Source organism: Cibotium barometz, chromosome 52, assembly GCF_041138505.1.
Source record: "Cibotium barometz isolate CiBa-2024 chromosome 52, ASM4113850v1, whole genome shotgun sequence".
NCBI lineage: Eukaryota > Viridiplantae > Streptophyta > Polypodiopsida > Cyatheales > Cibotiaceae > Cibotium > Cibotium barometz.
In genome coordinates, this window is record NC_141097.1 from 34,536,579 (window position 1) to 34,554,981 (window position 18,403).

Here is an 18,403-nt window from a genome sequence, read left to right on the forward strand (position 1 = left end):
ACCAGAAGCTCCTGCCAACATCTGGCATCCATCCACACCACCAAAAAATGGGGAAAAATACGGGGAGTGAGGAAAAATGATAAAACACCTATACAACACCCACAAAAGAGGCCCTGGTGTATAAAAATAGACAGGAGATGACTTCTAACAAGAGGAAGTTCTTCAACCATAGCAGATTGTCTTTCATAAGGAAAGAAGGGGATTGCATGGCAAGATTACTAGAAAGGAAGGAGTGTGGATGGACCTAGCAAAGCGTAAGGCCACCAAGAATTGGCTAGAATTGAAATCCGTACACGAGGTGTGCAGTTTCTCGGGGCTATGCTCCTATTACAAGAGGTTCATTAGAAACATTGCCACCATTGCCACTCCATTGCACGATCTAACAAAGAATAAAGTAGTGTTCAGATGGGGTGAGCGTCAGAGACATGCCTTCAACCTATTGAAGGAGAAGCTTACTATTGGACCGGTATTGGTCATTCCAGACCTAGTGAAACCATTTGTGGTGGAATATGATGCTCTGCATCCCTGTCTCTTTTACGAATGTACTCAGCTTCGCCTCTAGCACCGATCCATAGGGTTTGGCCAACATGTGGCCAATCATGATGGTCTTGTAATTATTAGGATCAAGTGGATCTCCGGCTTGGAGGATGAGGTGTTAGTGGACCAAGAGGGTGGAAATCCTTCACAAAGGGCTCTATTGAACATGTAGGCTAGTAGGGGCGGCAGGGTATCACTGTACCATCGGCATGTGAGAGGTTCTCAATAGTTAGTCCCTTGTGAAGGTGGTGCATGCATAGGAGTGCCCTGTGTCCGGGTAGGTGATAGATGTAGGGGGGCAATGTTCTTGGAGTTTCCTCCAAGCCTCTTTGCACTTCGGCCCTAAGAAGAGTCGGTATAACTCATCCTCTTTCCTAGGTCCTGTAGTTGATGTTGCTATTGAGAGCAGAAGAGATGGGATGCCCCTGATGCCCAGGTTATGGCTTGATCTCTTTGTCTGTCAAGAGATCTATTATTCCGCATATCAGGTCTTGAAAGACCTCAAAGGGAGCTTGGGATGTACTTGAGACTCAAGGTAAAAAATGAGGCCAGAGTTGCATATCTCAAGAAAGAGCTTGAGAACTTGGACATGTGTGATGGTGATAGAATGGCCGATCATCTTACGAAGATCCAGGATCTTCGGGCGCAGTTGTTAAATATCGATGAGGTCATTTCTGAGGAAAAAATCATATCCAGGACTTTGCAGTTATTGCTAGAGTCTTATTTGACTTTCTAGACTTCTTTTGTGTTGTCTATCAGGGCTAATCCAAAGCCTTTAAAGATCGAGGAGTTGCTGAGTTTGCTTCTGCAGGAAGAGCAAACTAGGAAGAATAAGTATTCCATGGTTCGTGGGGGTGTCAGGCCTTTGCAGTTCATGTCAAAGTCAAGGGCGAAGCAAAAGGTGGTTATCATCAGTCTAAGGTTGATTCTGGATAGCCATCAAACAAAGGAAAAATGATGCAGATCAGCCCAAGAAGAAGGGCAAGTGTCATTATTGCAAAAAGCGAGGGCACTTACATTAGTGAGTGCAAGAATAGAGAGGCCAAAGAGAAGAAGAAAGATTCTGCTTTGGCAGTGGACTCTTCTAATGGTCTTGCAAGCAAAGCCGTTGATTCAGCTAATTTTGTGCTGGATGATTGGGCTTTTTTGGTTTGCAGTTATGATGCATCACAAGAGGATGCATCTCTCAATGTGAATGAGAAACAGGTCATTTGGTATTTTGATAGTGGACCCTCCAGACATATCACCTCTATGAGGGATTTGTTTACGTCTCTGAAGGCTGCCCCCAAAGGGAAGAAAGTCACTTGTGCAAATTCTTATCCTGTCATAGGGATCATTCTCATAACCGCAGATGGTTTAGATATATGCATTACATATGTATTTGATGTTCCAGGCATAAAGAAGAATTTGTTGTCCTTCTCCTCTTTTGCTAAAAGAGGCTATGCAGTCCACTTTGAGGATGCCAGGTGCACGGTGAGAGCTAGAGAGGAGGACTATGGAATAGTCACTTCCTGGACTTTGTTCCAGGGCTTGTATCAATTTGAGAAGAGAGCACAGGATGTATGTATGGTTTAGACCACCATTTCTGCCATGGAAGAGGCAGAGTTATGGCATTCCAGGTTTGGGCATGTAAATTATGGCAGCTTGATGCTTTTGGAGAGGCACAAAATGATACAGGATATGCCACATATCGAGCTACTCCTAGACATGTATGTGAGGGATGTATTCTTGGTAAAATGAATCGTAATGCTTTGCGGATATTGTAGAGTTCGCTCAATAGGGAGATGTCTTGCTGTTGTGGGCGACTTCAATGCATGCACAAGACACCGTGGGTAGCCCTCTTAGGGCTCTAATGTGTATGTGTAGAGAATGATGTTCCTCCCTGTGTATTTTTTTGCAAAACCTCTTGGATAGGACCATAGTGTCCCATTGCGATTCCATGTGTCCATGTTGTAGGCATATGCTCACTTATGGTAGTGCTATGTGTGAACGGGGCTTAACCAAGGGCACTTTTTCCCATGTGGTTTTCCCCTTGGATATCAAGTGTGAAAGGACACTCTAACATATAATATTTTGTACGTCTATATTATATGGATGTGGCACACATGCAAGGGTTGACTTGCATTTTGTGAATACCACACTTTTTGCTCTCTCTCTCTCTCTCTCTCTCTCTCTCTCTCTCTCTCTCTCTCTCTCTCATTTCTGTGTGAGCTGCTCTATCCTGCACCTAACCCTAATGTGCAGGTTTGTGTGTGTGAGTGTGTGAGTCCAACACCAACAATTGGTATCAGAGCTGGGAGCTGGCCCTTGAATTCTGCCCGTGGAGATTCTGCAGCAAACCCGACGAAATTTTGATGAAAACTGACCTCTGGGGCGTTCATCACTGGTTTTCGCCGCCCTACCCTCCGCCGCCGTCGGGTCCCTGGCGCCACCCTGCCTCCGCTCCCGTAAGCTCTGTGTGCTGCCGTCGACCCTGCGCTCCAGCTCCTCGTCGACTCTGCAGCTACGGCGGCTCCCTCTCGCTCCATCTTCACGCCTGCGCGCCTGACTGCAGGCCCCTCAACATACACGCCTGCCTGGTCCCGGCCTAGCACCTGCTGCCCTTGCCTAAAGGTATTCTCTGTACACGTTTTTGTTCAAACACAAATACAAATTTTGCAGCCATTTCAGTGCAGGTCAGATACAATTTTGCAGACACTACAGTGCATGTGGTGAACATATGCAGATTTTGCAGACACTACAGTGCATGTGGTAAAGGGTTCTGGCGATTTGGGGGATTTCTCAATTTCAAGACAAATTGAAAAAATTGGGCATGTTGCTTTGCTTGCAATTTGGGGGTTTTCAAAATTGAGGTCAAAATCAGTAAATTGAACCTCTTTCAGTTGCAAAAATTGGGGCTTTTGTGAAAATTGGCCAATTAAATGCACATTGAAGCGATTGGAGTGCATAAAAATTGGGGATTTTCAGATTGGAGCATGTAATTGGGCATTACAGCTGTGATTTGTCGCGTATGTTTACACATTGTGTATAATTGGACAATTTGGTGCAGGTCTACACTTGCTTTGGTTTGCAGGCATACATTTGCACAGGACATTTGGTTGCCTTGTAGTACACATTGGTGCTTGGTTTTCTTGCAGGTATATTTTGTAGACATAGCACAAAATGCTACAGATGTATTTGGTGTGCTCACCCAGGAGGACAAGTTGGATGGATCTAACTACTCCCTCTGGAGTTTCATGATCCGTAATTTGCTGGTAGCCAAAGGGCTTTAGGGCATCGTGTGTGGTGATGACACACTTCCACTTACCATACAGCCAGCCACGCCTCAAAGGGGAGGTGCTCAAAGAGCTCCCGATGTGGAACCTGTTCCCACACAAGAGCAGAAGAGATGGGACTCTAGAGATGCACAGGCCATGTCATTGATAGCCCTTTCAGTGAAAAGGACTATTATTCCGCACATTCGTTCTTGCAAGACATCGAAGCTTGCATGGGACACATTGGAAGCAATGTATCAGGTACGCAATGAGACAAGAGTTGCCTACTTGAAGAGGCAATTGGATCTTTTTTCTATGGATGAGGGTGACTCCATAGCAGATCATCTCACCAAAGTGAAAGATTTGCAGGAACAATTGCTCAACATTGAAGAGGTTATCCCAGACAGACAGTTGGTCACCAACACTCTTCATTCTTTACCACCTTCCTACTTGGGCTTTCACACCTCTCTCAACCTCTCAATGAGAGGAGGTGGTGATCTCGTCACTTTTGAAGAGCTGGTGGGTTTACTCTTGCAGGAAGAGCAAACAAGAGCAAACTTATCGAGCAACTGTGGTGGAGACAAGGCATTTACAGCCAAGGATAAAGGTAAAGCAAAGAGCTTTAGGCATGGAGGACGACAGTCTAGCAAGGCTGGTCATGGACAGCCCTCTTCTAGTGGTGAAAAGTCTGACAAAGGGGATGCAAACAAGCCCAAAAAGAAGGGCAAATGTCACTACTGCCATAAGCCTGGACACTACATCAGTGAATGTAGGAAGCGGATTGCAAAAGAGAAAAGGAAAGAAGCAGGCAATGCAGTAGCAGACTCTTCTGATGACAAAGCACAGCAATCAGCTAATGTAATCCAAGAAGAGTACACTTTTTTGGTCACATGCACTAGTGGCACACCAAGTGCTTCAGACACTGATATGTCTTGCATTGCATCTGACAGACAGAATGCATCATGGTATTTTGATAGTGGTGCTTCGAGCCACTTCACTTCATGCAAAGATGTATTTCAGCACTTGGTTTATGCTTGAAATGGCCGCACTGTATCATGTGCAGATCATACCACATATCCAGTAAAGGGAATTGGCAATGTCATACTTATTGCAGCCAATGGTGCCAATATTTGTATGAAAAATGTATTGTATGTTCCAGGGATAAAGAAAAATATGCTCTCCGTCTCAGCCATAAACGACCAAGGTTTAAAGGTTGAATTTGAAGATGGGAAGTGTTTGGTAAAAGACCCATCAAAGGGTTATGAAATAGTCAATTTTCGAACACGATACAAAGGCTTGTATAAGCTGGACAGCTATGACAAGCGTACTTATGGATTATATGCTTCAAAAGGGCATCAAACACCAATGTACTGTGCCTTATACACCGCAGCAGAATGGTGTAGCTGAAAGAAAAAATAGATCTCTCATGGAGATGGCAAGATGCATGGTGAAAGCACAAAAGTTGCCTCACAAATTTTGGATGGAAGCTATAATGTGTGCAACTCGTGTTGAACAGGTGTCCAACAAAAGCTTTGAAAACCATAACACCATTTGAGGCTTGGTATAGCCGAAAGCCAACAGTGGATTATATGCGTACATTTGGGTGTTTGGCATATGCACATGTGCCAGAACAACTCCGAACAAAGCTAGATGACAAAGCAATGAAATGCATTTTTGTGGGCTACAGCAATGAGAGCAAAGGTTACCGTCTTTATAATCCAACTACACGAAGGATTTTTGTAAGTAGAGATGTGGTATTTGCTGAAAATTCAGAACAGCCCCTGTACAGCTTGTATAAAACCAATAATACAGGCATACATGACATGTTTGATAAACTTTTATCCATTGCAATTAGGGGGGATTCAGATCAGCCAGCCCCTACACAAGAAAATCCTCATGTAGAACATGTGGAATAGCCAGCCATTCAGCCCCCTTCTATGGAAGAAGTGGAAGATCTTGTCAGGGAAGAGCAAACAGCCATAGACACAGCCAAGTCAGTGCCAAGATGGTTGCTGAGAACTTTGCAAGAAAGCAAACTTGCAGCTCCACTCACAGGTAGAACAAGGGCTAGTTCCAGCCATGCTTTGAATATACATCGTGGGGAGTCTGCATTAGCAATGGGTGGTCTCTAACAATACATGGGATCTTGTGGAATCGCCTAAAGGCAAGCATGTCATTGGAACAAAGTGGGTGTACAAAGTCAAAAGAAAGTTTGATGGTACTATTGACAGGTACAAAGCAAGACTTGTGGCCAAAGGCTACTCCCAGAAAAAGGGAATAGATTATGAAGAGGCTTTTGCTCCTACTTCGAGAATGACCACAATAAGATCAGTGATTGCATTGGCTGCACATAAAGGATGGATAGTGCATCAATTGGACATCAAAACTGCATTCTTAAATGGGGATTTACAGGAGGAAGTATATGTAAATCAGCCCATTGGTTTTGTAGTTCCTGGTGACGAACATAAAGTATGCAGGTTATACAAAGCATTGTATGGGTTAAAGCAAGCTCCAAGAGCTTGGTATGATAAGATACATGCTCATCTGACCAGCCAAGGTTATGTGAATAGTCCAGTTGAAAGCACATTGTATGTGAAGAAAACCGATGCTGCAATATGCGGAAGCTTCGGAGAAGGATCGGTACTTCAAAACTCAGAAATCAGCACTCTTTTCGTGACCGAATTAACGCACAAACTGAAAGGAGATGTGCAGAAAATAGAGAGAGAAGGGGGAGATGGAGAGGACACAGTATTGGGTCCCAATTACCCTCTGTAGGGCCCCCACCACGGATGGTGTATTTGCTTTATTAGAATGATGTAAATCTGAAAAACAAATACAGAAAACTTGACCTTTTCTTGGCTGGAAAATCCTGCCCTTGACCTTCAGTCCTTCACCCCCTTGCGTTAGCAACTTCTTGGCTGTCCTGGCCCTTGTTTGCTTGGAGCACTTGGTGAATTATGAGATGGCTTCATTGATTCTAGGCTGGAGTATATATACTTCCTTTATCCTTCAGTCGGCCAGCTTCATGAAGCCCCACGACTAGGTCCCTTTCAATAAAATGCTTTCACACTATATTAAATGCTGGCCATTCTGCGCATGCCTTCTGGGACAGCTCCTGGCTGCTACGCATGGGTGTGGGACTGCCCCTACACCTGGCCGACTTGTTGGGTAGGGTTTCTAACCCTGTCGGCTGCCTGTCCAGCAGCATTAAAGCTGGCCGACAGCCCTTCCAGCCCATGCCATGGCTGGTGGGCACAGCTTGGGGCCCTCATGGCCCCTTGGGGGTGGTTCCACACCTCCCCCATGCCCACACTAAGAGTGCAAGTGCAAATCTTCGCACTGGGGTAGCCCTATGGGCTGGCCCCATCTCTACATGCAAACCTACATGCCTACAGAGGTCTGGCATCCAGTTGCAAACCAGATACACAGAACATCTGACATCATTCCAGAGGGAGACTCACAGCGCGGAGTGGCACTGATTCATGTGCAGGACAGTGCACACCTGACCTTGGACTCATGTGCAGGACAATGCACACCTGACCTCGGACGATTGAGATGGATCCCTGGCTGACTCGTCCTGGAGTGGGCTCACATGGGACGAGTTCACCATCCCAGGTCCTGCACCTTCTGTACAGAAATGTCTACGTGGCATCCAAGTGCGGGATGCAGGTGACATCCCCTTCTGCTTAACTTGACGGAAGCTGCATAGCCTCCAAATAATCCGTCAATAATGCCGGATAGTCTTCGAAAAATTTCCTTGTCGAGCCATACCGCTTCATGAGTTCCTCGGTCCTGAAACTTCGTGAGGAACTGTCGTAGTCTTCGGCCTGAGCCATGCTTGAAACGGTGCAGAAGGATCTGTTCTGGAACCATTACTTCTGCTTCATCTATAATGTCTGGTTCCGCTTCGTCTTTGATCTCTGAAGGGGGTGGACCTGCATATGGCTTTAACCAACTGACATGAAATACATCGTGCATAGTCCAACTCGAAGGTAGCTTTAACTGCATAGACACCTCATTAATCTTTTTCCGGATGGGAAATGGTCCGAAGCTCCTGAAAGACAACTTTGGGCATCGCTTGCCCACCTGCTTCAATCTTTGCTTCATAATCCGAAGATACACCCAATCCCCTTCCGAAAACTTCATGTCCCCTCGGTCTTTATTGGCCTGTCGAGTGTAGGCCTCTTGCGCTTTAGCCAATCTGTCTTTAACGGACTCTAGGATCTCCTGGTAAGACTCCGTCACTCTGTTCGCCTCCAGTACTGAAGACGAAGTCCTGGTTAACAACGACTGGAAAGGCCTTCCAAACGCTGCCTCATATGGAGTCCTGCCAATAGCTGAAGAAAAAGAGTCATTCAAAACAGCTTGAACTAAAGGCAAAAACGATTCCCACTTACCTTGCTGATCGTGGACATAACACTTCAGCACATCAAAGGCCAACTGGTTATATATCTCTGTCTGGCCATCTGTCTGTGGGTGGAATGCACTGGAAAAATTCAACTTAGTACCAAAATTATCAAACAATGCCCTCCAAAAATGACTGGTAAACTTAGCATCTTGGTCTGACACTATGGTCCTAGGAATCCCGCCAATCGGGTACCAATGCGGAATGAATAGCTGGGCAACATCCTCGGCGGTCACATTGGCCCTGCAAGGAATAAGCATAACAAATTTGCTGAACCTATCAACAATAGTTAAACACTGCGTATTACGCTTACTCGGACTGGGAGGCAGATTTGTGACAAAGTCCATCGAAATGTCCTGGAAAGGACCCTCAGGAATTGGCAAAGGCTGTAACAATCCTATCTTCTTTCCACGAGGAGCTTTCACCTTTTGACAAATGTCAGAGCGTTGTACATATGTAAACACATCACGCCTCATCTTTGGCCAATAGTATTGCCGTTCTAATTTCTCCAAAGTCGAATTCATGCCCCTATGACCACCTGTAATGGCGTCATGGGCATCATGGAGAAGAGCTGCCCGGAATGATTTCATGACACATAGTTGGCCTTTGTAGAAAAGCCAACCATCGCGTATCAGAAAATAGCATGGTCCTGTGGCATCCAATGCCTGTTCCCACTGAGTACCGAATTCCTCGGAATCCGCGTACGTGTGCTTCATGTCTTCTAGTCCTGTACCAACAAGGTCAAGTCTAGTGGTCTGAATCGTAGATACTTGTCCCTTCCTACTTAAAGCATCGGCCACTGGATTGGCCTTTCCTGGAAGGTACTCAATCATACCACCGAACTGCTGGAATATCTGACTCCAGCGGTGTTGTCGATCACTCCACTGTGCACTTGGCATCGTTTGAATCCAATGCAATGCCTGATGGTCAGTGCGAACCTCGAAGTCACGGCCATACAGGAAATGTTTCCAATGTTTCAAGGCCTGTATAACTGCTAGGAGTTCACGATCATAGACTGAGTAGTTCTTTTCGGCGGGCAGTAGCTTACCAGACATGTAAGCTACTGGATGACCATTCTGTTGCAATACACCTCCAATTGCGATGTTACTCGCATCGGTGATCACTTGAAATGGTTCGTCCCACGAGGCAAGGGCTAAACAAGGCGCTTCTGACAAAGCCACCTTGAGGTTCTGGAATGCTTCCAACGCTCGCGGAGTCATTCGAATCTTTTGCCTTCTTGTTTTCACTCCCTTTAGTAGATCGGTGAGGTCTGCCGAGAGGTCGGAAAACTTGTCAATGTGGGTGGAATATGCTTGGCATATACCCACAAATGATCTAATGTCATAAGCGGTCTGAGGTACTTCCCAGTTAACAAATTCGGCCACTTTAGCCGGATCAAGTCGAATGCCTTCGGCACTAATTATATATCCCAAGTAATGTACCTGAAACAGATAAAATTCTGACTTCTTTTCATTGACATAGAGCTCGTTGCTTTCCAGCAACTTTAAGGACTTTCTCCACATCAATGTCATGCTGCTCAACTGTAGCTGAAAATATGAGTATATCGTCCAGAAATATGAACACACTCTCTCCAATCAACTCCCGGAAAATACGCATCATCATGCGGTTAAATGTAGCTGGGGCGTTCGTCAATCCAAATGGCATAACCACAAATTCATAGTGGGCCCGTTCTGTACGGAAGGCTGTCTTGGGGATGTCCCCCTCTACAATCCGTACCTGGTGGTACCCACTCTTTAAATCCAGTTTGGAGAACATCTTAGCTCCATTCAGCCTCTCGAGAATATAGTCAATTCGAGGCATCGGGAATCTGCTCTTGATAGTCGAGTGCACGATAATCGACACACAACCGAAAAGACCCATCTTTCTTCTTGACAAACAAGATCGGTGCTGCAAATGGCGACACGCTGGGGCGGATGAAGCCAGCTTGCAACAATTCTTGGAGTTGGCGGTCCAACTCCGATTCCATTGCCTTAGAAAGGCGATACGGAAACTTGCTCGGGGGTTCCGAGCCTGGGAGGAGGTCAATCTTGTGATCCTCCGGTCTGGACGGGGGGAGCTGGGGAGGGAGACTGTCCCGAAGAAAAATCTTTTGGAACTTTTCATGGAGAACCGAGTACTTCTCGGAAGCACTGGCCACCGTCTGGGCTGTCTGGATGTAAATCATCGCACACTGTGCGCCTTTCCTGACTGCTCGCTTAGCCTGCAAGTGGCTTATGAGCGGAAAGTTTGGAATACCTGGCTCACACTTAATGGTCACCGGGGTGTTTGACACATTCCGATCGATCTGGAACGTGTGCTTGTCCCACTTGACATCAGGAAGAAACTTGTGAAACCACTGGATACCCAAAATTATGTCTGCTCCTACAAGAGGGGCAACCATAAAGTCACGCACAAATTCTATGCCCCGAATCACTAACTTAGCACCTAGAGCTTCATACTTGATGCTCGTTGTCATACCTGTGCTAAAACCCTCAACCTGTTTGTCCACCGGAGTCAGCTCGAAACGGGCACGCCTAGCGGCCTGTTCCGTGTTCACATCCTCCGTGCTGCCGCTGTCAAACAAGACAACGACTCTCTGGCCACCTATGTAGCCAAAGGACTTGAGCAATTCGTTGCGCTCGTACTCCTGGTCATGGGCGCCCTTCTGCTTATCTTCGAGCTCCCGGCTAATAATTGCTCCAACTGAAGCACCGGGGGTTGAAGAACTAGGGGTAGCCGCTGGGGTCTGTGTGGGAGCTGTGCTCACCATGGAAGCTGTGGAGGCGGCGGCGGCCTTTGGAGGCTTCTTCGGACAATCCCGAGAAGTATGTCCTTTTGTGTGACAAAAGTAACATCTACCCTCCTTCCTGTACTGAGAAAGCTCCTCAGCACTCAACTTGCCACCTGTCTTGCCTGCCTCCGCTTTCTGGATTGGAGTAAGCTTAGACGCATTGTTCGAGTTCTTGGAGCCAGAGGCTCCCGGGCTCTGTCCTGGGGAAGACCTCGTCTGGTTCTGGATTTTGCTCCCCGAGGCGTTAGCCTTGGGAGAAGCCGGCTGGGAAGTCTTGGGCTTGCCACCATTGTGTTTCATTTCTGCACTCTGCGCAAGCAAGAGTGCGTCCTCAAAGGTGGCTGGCCTAAACATACGCACCTCCCATTGGATTTGCGTGTCCAGGCCATACAAAAACTGCCCTTTCTTGTTCGAATCAGATAAGCCTAATTGTAGACACAAGGTCGAAATTTTATTGGCAAACTGAAGGACTGGTTGTGCATTCTGACGCGCTCCCCTGAACTCGTCTTCGAGTCGCTCAAGGTAGTGAGGCGGTAGAAACCGCTGCTTAAGGTCGCGGACGAACTCGTCCCACACATAAGCTGCCATACCTGCTCTGGTGTGGGCATGAGCCCACTGAGTCCACCAAGGAATGGCCTCACCTTCCAAGTACCAACTACCTAAGATCACTCTGTCAATATCTGTTTTCCTAACTGCGGCAAAGTAAGCTTCAAATTGATGTAACCATGAATAAAGAGTAGTGGGATCGAGTTTACCATTATACTTACTGAAATTCATTTTCTCGAGAAAATGATTCGAGGGCGCCGCCGGTGTCAATCTGGCGTCCAAAGCTCTGAGGTAACGCTCGTGTTCCACTCGTCGCATGGCGTCGTCTTCTCGTTGTCGAATCTCCAATGCACGCATCTGCATCTCAAGCAAGGAGCTTGGCTGCGGCTGTGACCCCGCGAGAGGGTCCCTGTGACGAGGATCCGGTATCTGGGGTGTACGGCTTACTATGCATGATATTGTAGAGCATTTTGAGGCCGGCATTTACAGCTAGGTAGTGGGATGCCTCATTTACTTGTGTAACACGAGACCAAACCCATACTCCTCAAAACCCGAGGGTGTATGATGAGGACCCCGTAAGAGGAGTCGGAGTGTTCGTACAGGTTCACACGTCCACTACAGTGGGGATTTGTAGGCATATGCTCACTTATGGTAGTGCTATGTGTGAACAGGGCTTAACCAATGGCACTTTTTCCCATGTGGTTTTTCCCCTTGGATATCAAGTGTGAAAGGACACTTACATATAATATTTTGTACTTCTTTATTATATGGATGTGGCACACATGCAAGGGTTGACTTGCATTTTGTGGATACCACACTTTTGGCTCTCTGTCTCTCTCTCTCTCTCTCTCTCTCATTTCTATGTGAGCTTCTCTATCGTGCACCTAACCCTAATGTGCAGGTTTGTGTGTTTGAGTGTGTGAGTCCAAGACCAACACATGTGAATTGCATCTATGGTCCCATAGACCTTGCATTTCTGTGTGGGGTGCCACTCGCTGATGATGACACGGCTGTTTCAGTATATGGCCCGTTTGCATGCCTTCCTTGCCACCATAACTTGGATCAATCCGAGTTTCTAATGCTCTACTTGCAAGGGGGATCATCACTTAGATAGATTTTGATGGAGCGAAGTGTTGCTACGATGGTTGAGCATGTTTCCATGTCCTTGAATGTGAGAAGCAAAGGCCTCTCCCTAGTGAGGTCCTTCCCCGCCTGCCAAACATCCATGAATGGGGTTCTAATAATGCCCATTTGCCAGCACAAGGTCTTGTCATCTTCCTTTTAGATTGTCATCTTCCTTTTAGAGAGCTTCTTGGAAAGGCTAGTGACTTGCATGTGCACTGCGTAGGAGTGTCGCCTCTTGTCTTCTTCCAAGGTGGCCATCCTGATTGTTTTTATGTTATTTCTTAGATACCTCCGCCCATTTGGAGGTCAACTCAAGGTCCTTAACCACTTCTACCCATTTGGAAGTGGCATCCCGGCATGCTCTTGCTTGGGTCTCAGTTTTGGTGTGGCAAGTTGGGATGCAAACATCTCCACGGGGTTGGCAGCGGCTTCTCCCAAGCAAAAACATGAGAATGGGATTGGGACCTTATCATAGTGAAGATTTGACAACTATGGTCTTCTCCTTGCAAAGCCAAGTGCTTCGATGATGACAATCGACAAACCCAGCCATGCCAGCGCCTATCTGCTGTGTGTCTTTGTTTGCGGGTAATCAGCTGAAATGAGAGCATGGATGTTGAGCTTTATGACTGCTATCTTTGCTAGAATGATGTGTTTGGTGGAGAGTTTACTGCAAAGAAGAGGTGAGAGCAGCATGATTCCACTTTAATAAGCTCCAAACGAGTGAGGTGAGGTAAACTTTCCTCTCGAAGTAAGTGAAAAATGGGCTTCATGTTTGAACCTGCTGAAAATACGTAGCAATATTTCCTCTCTTGGTGGTGCTAGAGATGCATATCCATGAAAATCGTGCCTTTGTTGTTGCTTTCATATGAAATATTGGGCTTGAGACTATCACACATATGCACGTGCACTTTTTTACAATCTTGGTTTGATCAATTTGTAACTTGTAAAATTTTCTCTTTTTCAATTCAAATAGTTTTTCATCTTATTGCAGTCTCTTTGATGCTTTGATATGCTGAGGTCTTTGTTTGTTTGTTCTTTCAATGCTGCATAATTGTTAAAGCCGGGATTTACTCCAGCGTTATGACAATACATTATTGTGCAAAAAGTACACCTGCATTCATGCTCAAAAGCAATCTATTTAGGTTTTTGACTGTTAAGAGTTTTCAAACAGAAAGGATTCGTTGGAGCATGTTGGACTATCATTAAAAAAAGGGACAGGAGTTGATAATGTACCTTGCAATCAACAAGAGGGCACTGAGATTATTCAGGACTCCAGTGGCATGGATGATCATGACAGTGTATGTAATAGATGCAAACGAGAAGGAAAGCTTATGTAAGTTTCCTTTGGGTATTTTCTGAGTTATTCAATGGATTGAAAATGTTGGAAGTTTGTATGTGCTGTGTTTTTCATGTGACCTACTTCTGCTAGAATGTCAAGACTCGAAATGTTTAACAGTCTTAAGTTTTTTTGCACATGAATGTTAGATCATAATTTTACAGCAGTCAAAGTAGCAAGGATATAGAACACTTAAATTGGTTCTTTCTTGATTAGGAAAGAAATTCTATCTAGCCCTCTCCCATGCCACTGCAGAAATTTCTAAAATTAGAGACCTCTAAACATTTGGATTTCTTGATCAAAATACTAGTTTGGAGCATTATAACAGTTCAGGCTTAGCACAAAACTTCGGAGTTTTGAAGATCCTTAATATTGCTTTTCTTTTTGATTTAATCTACCTCTTAGTTTGGGTACTCACTTGTAACACTTCGAATACCTGGTGGTGCAGTTGCTGTGATGGAAAAAATTGTAAAATAACATTTCACATAGGCTGTCTGGATCCTCCATTGATGGATGTACCTCCGAATGATTGGTATTGTCCTGATTGCGCATATAAGAGGATTGTTTGTGGAATGCATTCTGTTTCCAAGGGTATAGAGTCAATATGGGATGTAAAAGAGGGCATCCTTGATGGCGAAAACTTCAGCAGTCACAAAACATGCTGTATACCAAGAGAGGACAAAGTGCAGCAAAAGAAATTTCATGAAGGTTTACTTGGTATATATATTTTCCTTTGTTCACATCGTTTTGTGAGCATAATCTCTTCTAATGTTCATATGCTTTTGGAAGTCGCAATATACTGGGTTCTTTCTTGTGTGTTTTTGATGTGTTTCTTCTTGAACAGTGGGAGAGGGACCTGGGGTGAAGAGTCAAGTGGAAGCAGGGCAAGATGAAAGGCTTATGGTGGTTCAGGAAAATGATGGTCAGAAGCAAGGCCTTTCACATGTAACAGGATCTGAAAGTGACGGAACTGTTATTTTGCATAAAAGTACATTCAGTGTTCCGTGTGCTGAAAGGTTGTATTTTGTGAAGTATAAGGGGGTTGCACACGTTCATAACGTATGGCTGCAAGAAAGTCAGGTCTTGAAAGAAGCCCCCAAACTGCTTAACAGTTTCAAGAAGAAGCTCGAGCAAGGAAAGGTAGATTGGGGTGCTGATAAATTGGTTCACTACTTAAATTAACTTTATTATGTAGTTGCTATTTGATAAGTTATGTTTTTGTTTTTGTGTTGTGTGTGTGTGTGTGTGTGTGTGTGTGTGTGTGTGTGTATGAGAGAGAGAGAGAGAGAGAGAGAGAGAGAGAGAGAGAGAGAGAGAGAGAGAGAGAAGAAAGACAGACAGATGCTATTAACTTTTACGAAAGATCGGAAGGGTCTACGAGATCAAAAAGCTCTAACATGTGATCCTTGAGTTAACTGGATGTCAAGACTACATGAAAAAGCAAAAGACTAGCACGGAAAGGATAGCCTCTGGTTTGGAACCCATTGATTACCCTTTCCAGAGGCCACATGTTAGGTTCCTGCCTGCACGTCTCTTGGGGGGCTTTGAGCGAGGGACCGGCACAGTCTCTTACAGAGTGGTTCACCTTCAGACGGCTCCCACCCAAGGCTGAAGACCAGAGCCTTGCTGGGATCTGAGGCAGAGACAGGCTTCCTTCGACATCGAGTCTTCCATTCTGCTGAAGTGGCTTGCACCGATCCTTGACCTGCCTCCCCCCCGAGTGGGTAGGGGTTTTTTACCAGACATGATAAGCGGATTGTTGTCCATGGTGATGACCTTTCTATTGGACCACAGGGCACATTGAGCTGCTTCCCCCCCCCCCCCCCCCCCCCCCCCCCCTCTCTCCCTCTTCCCCTTCCTTCGACAGAGGACATCAGCAGCTGCACTTTACAGAGAGTGAGGGTAATCCCGTTTCATGACCATAGGTGGCACGTTGACCCTCCCCCGACCAAAGTGGCCAGAGAGAGATTATGCAGATCATGGTTATGGGAGGGCCGACTATAGATGAGATTGCAGTGGGATCCAGGCGAGTGGCAATGGCACGATCTCTTTGCCCCAAAGGATGCCCCTGACACCCCCTTTTTCGAGTATACAGTTTGTTTGTCTAGGCCGCAGGCTTCAGATGCCAAAGGTTGATTCAAGCTCGTTTTTGTAGTGAGGCCTTAGAGGGCACTACCACACTGCCCACGGAATCCATCCAAAGCATTTGGACGGACACCATTCACACCCTGTGTGGCCAATGGGAGATGTTGCGAGGCGACTCCGACTGCATACGGAAACACCGAGAGGCCTTTTTGCGGATCTGGAGCAATGATCCTTTCCTCGGGGTTAGAGACAGTTTGGTCACTTGGCAATATAGGTCATCTATTTGGCTGTTCGCCCCTCCCCTATTTGGCTGTTCACTTCTCCCCTATTGTATGAGATAACCTTCCTTTGAGAGCGGCTAGCCAGCGAGGAAGAGCCTCTCTGTCCTCATATGTTTTTCTTGTCTCCCGTGACAGGGTCATGTACTTAGCCGTTTCGACTGCATTTTTGTAACTAATGGAAGGATCTTTTCTTGGGAAAAAAAGAGATAAAAAAGGAAAGGATAGACCCTGTGTGGATTTGTGGACACAATGAACAGATTCAAATCCCATCAGGTGTCATTCCCTCCTGAATGGTTTTTAAGGCAATGTCCAAATCCTGTGGCGGCACATCTCTATGATGTTTGAGGATATCCAGGATTTGCAGCTGGTTTAACTCACACTGTATGGGTGTCGACACCGTTGAACGCGTCTCATAGTAAAAAATCACTTAAAACACTTATTTAAATGGCACAGCATAAAAGAATAAACAAAGCTGAAACTAAACTAAACACTAGGGCTGGCCCTCCCCTTCCCCTCCGATACCAAAGTGTTTTATCTTGTACAAATTTCACGGGCTAAATATAGCCAGATTTGCCATAATACGAAAGGAAACATAAATACCAAACAGGACGTTGGAGAAGATTTTCCGTTGTAGTCGTCTTCCAACAATCCTCGTCAGTTCCTGGAGAGATGTGCATCCACTGGTGTTCCAGGTCCACACATAGACTGGTGTGCCCGTGCTAGCTCTTGCTTGCACTCTCACAACGAGGCCTCGGCTGAAAGTAGAAATCCTGGCACCCGAGAGCACTGCCAGGCTCAATCTCCAGCAACAGCAAGTTTGTGGACAAGTCTGGCCGTGATAAAATCTCCCTGGCTGTCATGGGTGCTGCCCAAAGGCTCAAACTGGCACCTTGGCCGCCTGGATCAGCTCGAAATCAGAGTTCAGCTTTGTAGAATAAGTCGATCAGTAGCAATAGCTTTCTGGCCGCGTCAAAGTCTTCACAAAGGCTGTCCAAACAGCCCCAACAGGCCGGCTTGATGACGTGCCAGCCTACACAGGTGAAATTTTAGAGTTTGCTTTTTAATAAAAATAACAAAGGTTTTAGGCATTCTTTCCACCTCTTCACAAGCCACAAAACACATCAGAATACAAGGCACTTGCATGGGCCATGGGTAGGCGTCCTAGGCTCGTGAACTTAACATTCATAGCAGGCATTCACACAAAAACAAGTTGCATGAAAACAATTTCAAACGTGCAAACATGTGTGGATGATTTTTGTGTCACGCCTGACAAAACCTTCCACTAGACCCTAACACATGAACCTCAACCCCACCATGAAAATTTCTTCAGGGGAACCCTAATGGTAAATCCTGGCATGGTAACGCATTAACCCAGCCGTGGAAACTGAAATTTGCATGAGAAACCTACAAACCTCACACATGCACTGGTCGGCCTACAATGCAGACCTTCTCTTTAAAACCACCCTAATCGACCCCCTAACAGATGTACTTTTTGTCATGCTAGGGTATGGCCAGACTAGTGCCACCTGTCTTGTGTCACAGTTTCGGGGACCAGACTTTGCCCGTGTGAACCAAGACCAAGCCATTCATATGGGGACCATACCAGTGTCATGTGCATGAAAGATGCCATGGACATTCTCAGATGTTGGTCCAGAAGAGGCAGCCAGATAAAGAGTATGAACCAGATAAGGCTAGGATTCGGAGCACAAGGTGCAGATGAGACAGTAGGATGGACTTGGAGCAGGACGTAGAGGACTTAGGGGATTCAGTCGGCTGCAAGAAATAGGGCGTCGGCTGTACCAGAAAGCGTCGGCTGCATTATGCGTTTCCAGTCCTGGAGAGGCGCAGCCCGACCAAGGTTTATGGAGGTCCAGGGCCAGTCGGCTGGTCCGACAGCAGTCGGCCAGCCTAGCTTTGAATCAAGAGCCTATAAATAGCACCAAAGGCACATTGTGTTAGTCATTCACCCCTCTAGGGAGTGGATCCTTAGGGTCCTAGAGTAGGACAAGAATTTGGGTGTTTACCACCTTTTGTATAAGGTAG

The 18,403-nt window shown here is 46.0% G+C and overlaps 1 protein-coding gene across 3 annotated transcripts in view; it reads left to right on the top strand.

Annotated features, from left to right (window-relative positions):
- The window catches only part of LOC147609093 (uncharacterized), a 150,566-nt gene that overhangs the window by 18,598 nt on the left and 113,565 nt on the right, over nt 1–18,403 (top strand). For all 3 annotated transcript variants that reach the window (XM_086788808.1, XM_086788810.1, XM_086788809.1), the window contains 3 exons: nt 13,830–13,991; nt 14,443–14,711; nt 14,839–15,134. In XM_086788808.1, coding sequence (XP_086644934.1) covers nt 13,830–13,991; nt 14,443–14,711; nt 14,839–15,134 — 727 coding nt within the window. The remainder of the gene's footprint in view (nt 1–13,829; nt 13,992–14,442; nt 14,712–14,838; nt 15,135–18,403) is intronic.